At 35.1% G+C, this 10,239-nt stretch overlaps 1 protein-coding gene across 1 annotated transcript; it reads left to right on the top strand.

The window, feature by feature from the left end:
- The first annotated feature begins 7,539 nt into the window (after window positions 1–7,539).
- LOC110027471 (protein FLOWERING LOCUS T-like) lies at window positions 7,540–9,796 on the top strand. The gene is made up of 5 exons (XM_020728915.1): window positions 7,540–7,762; window positions 8,016–8,077; window positions 8,302–8,342; window positions 8,434–8,650; window positions 9,705–9,796. The coding sequence occupies exons 1-5, from the start codon at window positions 7,571–7,573 to the stop codon at window positions 9,727–9,729; spliced, it is 537 nt and encodes a 178-aa protein (XP_020584574.1). The 5' UTR covers window positions 7,540–7,570; the 3' UTR covers window positions 9,730–9,796.
- Window positions 9,797–10,239: the final 443 nt, after the last annotated feature.

Raw genomic sequence — 10,239 nt, 5'->3', positions numbered from 1 at the left:
GGTATGTATGAAAATTTCCCTTAGTATTTATGCTATAATTATTTTTATATTAAATTATAATTAAGTATTTCAAATCAATTTACTTAAGAATAAGCACTAATGAACGAATAACTTCTTTTTTTGGTGACGCAGCCCTACACAGCCTACCTTAAGTTGTTCCAAATCCCTAGCGAATTGCAATTAAAGTATGACATTAGCACCCGATTCTCATTTACATTAAAATATAATATAATAAAAGGCAAATATTCCTCTTATGGTATTGCCAACGTGCAAAATCTTACGAAAAATTATTCTGTCAGGACTCCTGACATAGAGAATTATTCGGAGTTCAATGAAATCACGTCACGTGGCGGCGACAGAAAAAAACAATAAAATTTGTCGGGTAACATAAGGAAATATTTCTTCTTGTTTTATTCGGTGTTATTGTGTGTTATTCAAGTGTTATTGATGTGTTATTTTACTATTATGACACCGGGAATATTCCTAGAACACAATATCACGTGAATAACATATAATAACACATGAATAATACGGAATAACACGGGGGAATATTCTCATGTTACCGGGCCGATTTTTATTTTTTTTCTGTCACCCTCCCCTGCGTGGCTTGATTTCATTGGACTCCGAGCGGTTCTCTACATTAGGAGTCCTGACAGAATATGCACTCAAATCTTATAGATATATATCCAAGTCAAGGAGGAAAATGTAAGGAAAAATTTTCAGCAATAATACATTGATAAATTTAGTGAAAATAAAAGAGTTGCTAAATTTTTTTAATTTTTAATCAATATAAAATTTAATTGATATATTTTATATTATATTTATAAGAAAATAATAATGATTAAATCTTGATCTTAAGAGCAAAATTGAACTTCCACTATCTTGTCATTAAGGAATCTCTTGTCAAAAAAAATCTTTGAATTTGAATAACAATCCTATTTAATGAAAGGGATTTATACTCCAATTTCCTTTAAAAACAAACAATAAGCTTATTGTTATTTTCGGAATTAGGTTAGTAAAGAGTGTCTCATCAATCACATTCTTCTTTAATTTTTTTTTTTTCCCGGCAAGATGACCTCTCACTTTGGGTTTCTTCACTTTGTTTCCAATTAATAAGTTGCAAATTCGAGCGCACCATTTTGTAAAACCTGTAATCTACTAAAAGGCCTCAATATGAAATATGTGTAATACTGTCGACACTGAAATTGTCCTGTGAATCACAACTAAGGGATAGAGCGTTGGGAACCAATATGGAGAAACAAAAAGAGAGGGAAAGAAGAAAGAGAGAGCACAGTGTCTTGGCCCCAAGAGCCAAAACGGGGTATTATTGGGCTCTTTGGCTCCTTTTATTTAAACGAATGAGAAAGTTACATAGAAGGGAATCATCAAAAAAGAGAGGATGTTTATTATTGTATTATGCACACCTGATATCTATTTATATTAATCTGTAATGTTGCATCAATGTTGTAGATGAATATTCATAATTTGAGAGCTTGAATGTATAACAAATTATATCTAGAACAAAAAATACTCACTGATGAGTTCTTAAATGGTGCTGAGGAATTTGTGAATGTGACATCATAGTTGGCTATTTATCGTTCTGAGGCTAAGTTCTAATGTCCTTGTGTGAAGCACAAAAATCAAGCATCTCTGCGACCTGAAGAAGTTAAACTCAATCTTTGCAACAAGAGATTCAAACCTAATTATTGGTACTGGACTGTACATGGTGAGCAAGAACCAAAAGTTCAGTTCGATCAATGAGCTGCCTCGACAGGTTATGCCCTGCCTACATAGGAATATGATTTGAGCACATATGAATAAATGGCTCATGATGCTCAAAGAGCTCAATTGGTTCGGGGCATTGAACACTAACCTGAAACATAAAAGAACGAATCACAAGAGCTCTATGACTTACTAAACACTACACAACAACATTTATGAGATGATTGCACTACACATATAGAGTTATTAGTGACACTGAGAATATTGAGCATCAAATTTGATTTTAACATGCTTAGAGAAGCATTCAATCAGGTATCAAAATTATTGAAAGAATGAACCCTGCAGGGAATTTAGTGTTGGATGACCTACACAGAACTAAAAAAAGTTAGTTTCAAATTTAGGGTTACAGTCTAAGAAGATCGATTGTTGTGTTAATGGGTGCATGATATATTACAAAGCTGATGCAGTCAAGACGGTTTCCAGGTTTTGTGATGAGAATATATTCAAACAATGGTGTTCGAAAGAGTAAAAATCATAAAAATATTTTAGAGGTCGCTCGCTTTTATGCGTACAACAACTCGCATGACTTGGCACAATACTAGATATATTGATATTATGAGTCATCTGTCACATAGTGAAACCTGAAGATATTTTTATCATGCTTTCCCGGACTTTGCAGCTGAAGCACATAATAATAGACTTGGGTTATGTGTAGATGGCTTCACTTCATACAGTCACACCGCAACCCTGTACTCATGCTAGCCAGTAATCATTACGTCATACAATTCGCCCCTGATATGTTCACGACCTATCATTCTTATTTCTGATATTGATCATATTAGGTCCACATAGCCCCAAGGTGAAAATTGATGCTACTTATAGTCTTTGATTGAATAGCTTCAAATGTTATAGGAGATGAGTATGCTTACCTATGCATTGCTAATAAATAGAATATTCAAATGAAAGCGGCTCTTATGTGGACAAAAAGTGATTTCTCGGCCTATGGGATGCTAGTTAGTTGGAGCATAGCTGAGAAATTGGTCTGCCCTTACTGCATAGATATGTCAAAGGCATTTACTTTAAAACATGGACGGAAAATAGCTAATTTGACTGTCATAAAAAATTTCTGGGTTGCAATCACCCATTTAGAAGGAACAGAGATGAATTATTCAAAAACAGAGTTGAAAAATCAAGTCCGCCCCCCATGGTAACTAGATTCAAAATATTGCAGACGATCAGTGAAGTACCAAAGATCACCGAGAGACTAGAGTTAGCTTCAACGCATCTTCCTAATTTTGGTGTCACACACAACTTGACTAAGTGAAGTATATTATGGGATCTTCTGTACTGAAAAACTAATCTAATTAGACATAATCTTGATGTTATGAATATTAAGAAATATTTTTTTGAGAACATCTTCAATACTGTGATGGATATCAAAGGTAAAATGATAGATAGTGTGAAAGCTAAAATGGACCTGAAATAATGTTGTAAAAGGAAGGCATTATAACCTTAGGAGACAAATGCAGGTAAATTAATAAAACCCAAAACTGCATACTATCTTACACTAGATCAACAGAGAACAATATTTGAGTTGGTGAATTCTATGAAGTTTCTCAGTGGTTATGTTTCAAATTTGAGTCATTGTTTTGACTTAAGAATGGGGAAGGTAATTGACATGATAAGTCACGACTGTCATATATTTATGCAGTGCTTATTACCTGTTGCATTTCATGCAACCGAAGCTGGTGCTTGATCCATTGAATGAAGTCAGTATATTCTTTAGAGAGTTATGTGGAAGGACATTGAATGTTGACTCGTTGAGACGCCTTGATGCGAGTATTCCCCTATGTCTATGCAAGTTTGAGCTGATACTTCCTCCAAGTTTTTTTTGACTCTATGGAGCTTCTATTTATGCATCTATGTTATGGAGCTATATTGGGGGCCTAGTGCAGTACATATGGATGTATCCCTTGATAGGTATATCTTCCTAACACATGCATTACGAGTAGAATTTTATTTCATACTAAACAACCACTATATTAAATATAAAATACCTTGTGTTCCATATTTTTAAATAAAATTAAGAAATCAATAATTAAGAATAAAGCCCGCCTAGAGGGATTGACCTGAGAAGCATATATATTGCAAGAGACCATAACTTTCTCCTCATATTATTTTGAACTAGACCATCAAATAAGTCATATTTTAGGTGACATACCCTCACATGCAGAATTATTCCTATTTTAAATATCAAGGAGTCACTAGGGAGACATGGTACATGATATCTAAGCGATAAGAAAATTTAGTTAGTTGCATTATATGTTCTGATGAATTATGATGAAGTTCAGTCATTTATATAGTAAGATTCATGGTCCTCAAATTCAATACTGTCATTTATTATTGAGAATGTTATTTAGATACTAACTAATTCAAAAATGTGCATAGCAATGTTGTGAGCAGATTATTTATCGACAGATTGAACATGCAAGAAGAGTCTTTGATAAGCAAAAAGGTCGAAGCAGAATTTCCAAAATGGTTCAAATTATGCATAATAAATATAATAACTCTTCAAATCACATGTATGTAATATAATTTCTACGTTTAAAGTTACACTAATAGTACATCTCAAATTGTTATAGGTTCACAATAGAGCCAACGGAATCACAGATCAAAGATTACTATATATTGCCTGGGGGCATAATCACAGCGTTACTACATGTCAGATATTTAACATAAATGATTATAGATTCTATATGAGTTCTTGGTGCGAAGGGAAGAAAACATATAATTACAGTGTCGCTGTTAAAAAAAAAACACACACATAGATAGCGATATTAGCTATTACGACGTACTTGATGAAGTAATTCAATTGTAATATTAATGTAATACTAGTTACATTGTATACTTATTCAATTGTTAGTTTTTCAATCTTATTCTGAATCGAGGAACGCGAACACTTGCGCCTTATGATATTATTGAAATTAAAATGAACAGACGATATACAAAGTTTGGTCCATTTGTTCAGGCACGCCAAGCTACACAGGTTTATTACCATCAATACCTTAGTAGAGTAAGATATAAAGCTGATTGTGTTGTGGTTATGAAGAATTAATCAAGGAAAATTATTGAACTGCATAGCACTATGGAACTAATTCTCCAGGAGGAAGGTATGTCAGATTTTCGTATTCATGGCATCAAAAATGATGACAAGTTTGTGGTAGAGGATACCATAGGGATTTTTGAAGAGGTTCCTCATGGTATGGATGAGGATGATGATGACAGTGAAAAAAAAAATTAGGTTCATATTCGACGACAAGCTCCTCTGATGAAACTTAATAACAAAGGTATGTAATTTTAAATTAGTTATACTATTACTTTTTTTTTAATTTTGTTGTATTGATGCATATATATTTAATCTTGCTTTTCCTATTTTTAGACATAGATGCTACTTGTGTCTTACCTTTATTGCACAGTTTCTTTCTATTTATGATTATTTTTTTTGTCGGTACTAATCTTATTAATGCCATTCATTTGTTTGTTGATGGTCATAGTGCAGGTGGTCAGCCACCTCACAGATCACGTTTTCTGGGGCACTAGAGACCACTTATCGTGATAGGAAGAGAAGGTTGTCTACTTATGTTATTTCCTCCCCCATTTGTTGTTGTCACCCCTCCTGTGACACTTGCTCCAAAACCCGCTGCTACCACCTCTTCTATGACTCCTACTCCCGCATCTGCTGCAACCCCACCTCCTATGACACCTGCTTCCCCATTGACTGCTTCCCTGCTTACTGCTTCTGAACCTACCCCCCACCTGCCGTGACTACTATTGATGCTGACACACTTATTGCCCCAACACCTTTTTTGAACATACTAATTGTTGATATTTGTCAGCCGCCAATGTCTAATGATAACATTATTGGTTGCTCGATTTCTCTTAATATAAAAGAACTACTGTCATTTGCCCACCATCATTAGTAATGACTCAAACACGTCAAGGTTTCTATTACTAATGTAGATGATATTTATTTATTGAAATTCACGTGCCATATACATTATTATCCCCTCCAGTTGCGGGGAACCTTTGTTATCCTTTCATGTATTATTTGAATTATTTCAACTTGACTAGAATGTACAACATTTTCCTTCCTAAAAATTTTCATAAAAAAGTCTTACATTTCATATACATTACCTTAACCTATCTATATGCGTGTGTAGAACTTTCATACAATGCTAAAATGATAAACTTGCTCTTGCCACTTTCATAAAAAATCAAACAAACACAAACATAGCAATAACACAAGAAATAAGACAAACAAAACAAAAAAAAACCTTGCAATAGGGCAAATAGCATATATTCCCTCACCTCTACCGTGATATGACTTCACCAATAAACAAGTAATAACCCTTGCAAATGGCATATATCATAGCAGCCCATTTTTGTGTGCATCTACTATTTTATTAATATAAACAAATAGAATTTAGTTAGATATTCACTGTTATGAAACGGTTTGATCTCTTATATTTCACTGAGTAATGGTTTCAATTTTTTTCTCTTTTAATGATTAGATTTTTTATTTAAATTTCTTTCATATATATATATATATATATATAAAAGAAATCGGTATTTGGCGGAGACCCAAATACTGATTTCTCATGCGCTAGGCCCCATGATGAGAGCCCACGCCATGTGCCTAAAATTTGAGAACCAAGCGTCACTAGGGATCGAACCTATGACCTGAGAGAACTTACAGTGAACCCCGCCAACCAAAAGGCCACGGCTTGCGGCACTATGAATCGATATTTGACCCAGTGGGCACCAAATAACGCTTCCCCCATTTGGGTCGAGACCCAGGTGTGCTATAATTGATCCGAAGAGCCTGCGCCACGAGATTCGAACCCCCAACGTGAGGAACTTATGCTAGAGGCCGCACCAATGAGCTGGGACATGGAGCGCGCGAGCGCCCACACACACTATGTGTGTGCTCGCATGCGTAACGTGGTTTGTTGGTAGAGGAACCTCTCTGAAGATCGTAAGTCCCCACAAGTCATGGGTTTGAATCTACTTGTCTATGTGATGGGGTGCTCGATAATTTAGCACACCTAAGGATGGTCGGGGCTTGTCTAATAGCCTTCGGTCATTCCTTCTAACACATATATATATATAGTCACACACACACATAAATTCGGAGCATTTAGATACATACCACCCAATTCTCATGCATGTACATATCAAACACCGAAACTTTCATATTTACATACATAAAACTCCAACTTTTACATCACATCAAACATATCACTGATTTTAAAATTTTAAGAGCGAAGTAACCTTTTCATGCATAGCTTCATAACATCAAAATATTATAAATGTAAATATCACAGCTTAGGTGTTACATCTCTAAATACAAAAAAATTGTGAGGCATGTATGCAAATTTCCCATAATCAAGCAGCCAGAATTTCCCATCCCTGCAAAGAGAACAGCTCACTTTGCTCCATGATTCCCTCCAAAGGAGAGCCAAAGAGCAACGAAGCCGCACTTATGCAGGTCAAAAGGCTTCCCACTTTGCATTGTATCATTCCCAAACTTTAAGAAAGAATAAATTTTTGAAGCTACCCATAGATTATATTCATAGCCATGCCCAAACAAAATCAGCATAAGCCACAGCTCCTTCCCACCCTTTTTGACACTCAAAAACACTTATTTTATGCAACAATTTGCTCTTAAAAGGAGATTCTATAGCATCCATTAAGCCAATATATACACATATATATTGCTTCATCGCCATTGAGATCTCGCACCAAAGCTCAATTTGACTCGCCCCCTAGTGTTTTTCATAAGCAAGACATGTCGAGGGATCCTTTAGTCGTCGGTAGTGTTGTTGGGGATGTTCTCGACCCATTTGTTAGGACGGCGACAATGAGAGTGATGTATAACAACAAGGATGTCACCAATGGCTCGGACCTCAAGCCTTCTATGGTGGCAAAGGAGCCTCGAGTTGAGATTGCGGGACGTGATAGTAGGACTTTTTATACGTTGGTAAGCGGTTTAAGTAAATAAAGTTTGTTTAGACTGATTATGCTTATCGGGGTTCAAATTAATAATGTATTTGATGCAAAATTATTCGCATGGCTCAATAACATCATACTGAAATGAATGATTAACCACTGAAATCTTGAAAAATTGTCTGCATGGATTTGTGATTCAAGCAGATGAATGAAATATAATATCATATTACTATTTTTCAATGATGCTATTTTTCTAATTCTTAAGTAATATGATAATTGTAAAGGTGATGATAGATCCTGATGCCCCTAGCCCAAGCAATCCAACAAAAAGAGAACACCTGCACTGGTAAACATCTTTCCTGCTCCTAAAAATATAATCTTTCTCAGAAAGTTTTCATCCCCAACATATAAAAACTGCATTAGAAAGCTCATTTGGATGCTAGAAATAAGCAATCAAATTCAAGAAGAATGATTAATTTTGGTAAACAAAACAACTGTTCCAGTTCATATCAGAAACTCAGAATGATCACTCATCAAAACTAATTAATTGTCATTACCACAACATTTTAGGTTGGTGATAGACATCCCAGAAACAGCAAATGCAAGTTTTGGTGAGTTCCCATAACAACACAACCGAGTTCATAACCAAAATCAATTTTCAATCATTTTTTTCGATAAATTTTCGATCTTTTTTCGTTCTAGGAAACGAAGTTGTCTGTTATGAGAGCCCGAAGCCGACGGCCGGAATCCATAGAATTGTTTTTGTGTTGTTCCGACAATCTGTTAGACAGACTATATGTGCACCTGGGTGGAGACAGAACTTCAATACCAGAGAGTTTGCACAGTGTTATAATCTTGGCTCTCCTGTGGCTGCCATGTATTTTAACTGCCAGAGGGAGAATGGCTGTGGTGGTAGAAGGTATTGCTATATCACAGATTATTTATTAAATTAATTCACATAAATCTAAGTTTTATGTTCTTTTTTATTTCATCAAATGCCTAGCAGACATATTAAGTGGTATATATTCTAATTAATTTTTCATTCTACTATAGAATGGGCATTTACATATATGCCTCCAAATTCCTATGTATTTACATATCTAACAGCTAAGCTTTATTTTTTTTCACTTTAGCCTCCCAAATATTTTATGGCAACTCAACAAATTTATCATTTTAACTTTTAAAAAGTGAAATGCAGCTTCTCACAGATAGAAAAAAGCGGCATGCATGTAAAAATCAAAGAAGACATCAACGTAGGTGGGAGCCAGAGTAAATAGAATAAATGGAAAGCATTGCAAAAGTTTTAGTCCCGCATCATCAAAATATCTCATAGATTTGTTTTTTAAATACAAAAGCATTTTCTTATAACATATGTTAAAGTATATGTATGGATGGACATTTACCCAATTATGAGAGAATATTGTGTGCGGAATTTACATGATATGGACTCTTTGTTCAATCAACACATTTGTATGCCTAATATTTTACTCTCAACTATGCATGACAGAAATCATCAGACCCATGCATAATTGAGGGTACACACACACACATGCACAGATCATCGGACCCATGCATAATAAAGGGTACACACACACATGCACAGATTTTCGGACCCATGCATAATTGAGGGTAAAATACTAGGGCATGCAAACGCGTTGCATAATATGATTGTACAAGATGTTCACATCATGCAAATTCCGCACACAATATTATCTCATAGTTGGATGTATATATTTTATGTGTCGCTGGCCATGACTCTTTGGTCGACAGAGTTTGTAAGACCCCTAGGGTTACAGGTTTGATCCCGTCTGTGTACAGAATATAACTATTAGGCGCATAAGATTGATCGGGATGCTCGTCTAACAGTGTCTAACTGATATTACACACACACGTGCACACACACACACACATACTTTATCCTAATACTGCTTGGAATAGAGAAATATGTTACTGAATGTAATGTTGCATGGAAGGTACGTTGCTAGTGGATGGATTTGACTTATCATCAGAGTCAACCGTGAAGAAGAGGCCAGTATACAGCTCCAGATTGTGGCATAAAGTTGGAGCAATTACATCTCTCTCTCCCTTCATCTCTCTCTCTCTCTATCTCTTCAACTACGAGTTGACCTTCAATCAAAATGTAAAAAGGAAATATTTTCTGATGTGCTTGAATAATGTATGTATCCTATTCAGGTACTGAAATGATATTGTGGTGTTTTATGAGCGTACTCCTGATTGTGATTGTTAGCTCTGATAAGGGCTCGTTTGAGCATGCATCTGATCTCCGTTCCGTCGCAGAAATAATCGAGCGAATATTGATCTTTCATTTGCCTGAAAAAGTTATTTCGAAGCGTAACTGCCGCAACATTTCTTTTCGCTATTTTTAGATGGCGTTCCACAATCATTTCTGTATGTTTTTTATAATTTTTTTTTTTTTATGGAAAATATTGATGCTTAAATTTTTATATTCAAACAGCGGTGTAAGCCTTTTCAAATTCTCAATTCTTT

Source organism: Phalaenopsis equestris, unplaced genomic scaffold, assembly GCF_001263595.1.
Source record: "Phalaenopsis equestris unplaced genomic scaffold, ASM126359v1 Scaffold000428, whole genome shotgun sequence".
NCBI classification, from domain to species: domain Eukaryota; kingdom Viridiplantae; phylum Streptophyta; class Magnoliopsida; order Asparagales; family Orchidaceae; genus Phalaenopsis; species Phalaenopsis equestris.
Note: the sequence above shows the minus strand (reverse complement) of the source record. Positions and strands in the feature narration are given on the sequence as shown.

Excerpts from the sequence above, each read along its gene's own strand:
- LOC110027471 (XM_020728915.1), top strand. The coding sequence starts at position 7,571 with ATGTCGAGGGATCCTTTAGTCGTCGGTAGTGTTGTTGGGGATGTTCTC. Across the intron at positions 7,763-8,015 it reads GTAGGACTTTTTATACGTTG|GTGATGATAGATCCTGATGC; the intron begins GTAAGCGGTTTA and ends ATAATTGTAAAG. Across the intron at positions 8,651-9,704 it reads AATGGCTGTGGTGGTAGAAG|GTACGTTGCTAGTGGATGGA; the intron begins GTATTGCTATAT and ends GTTGCATGGAAG.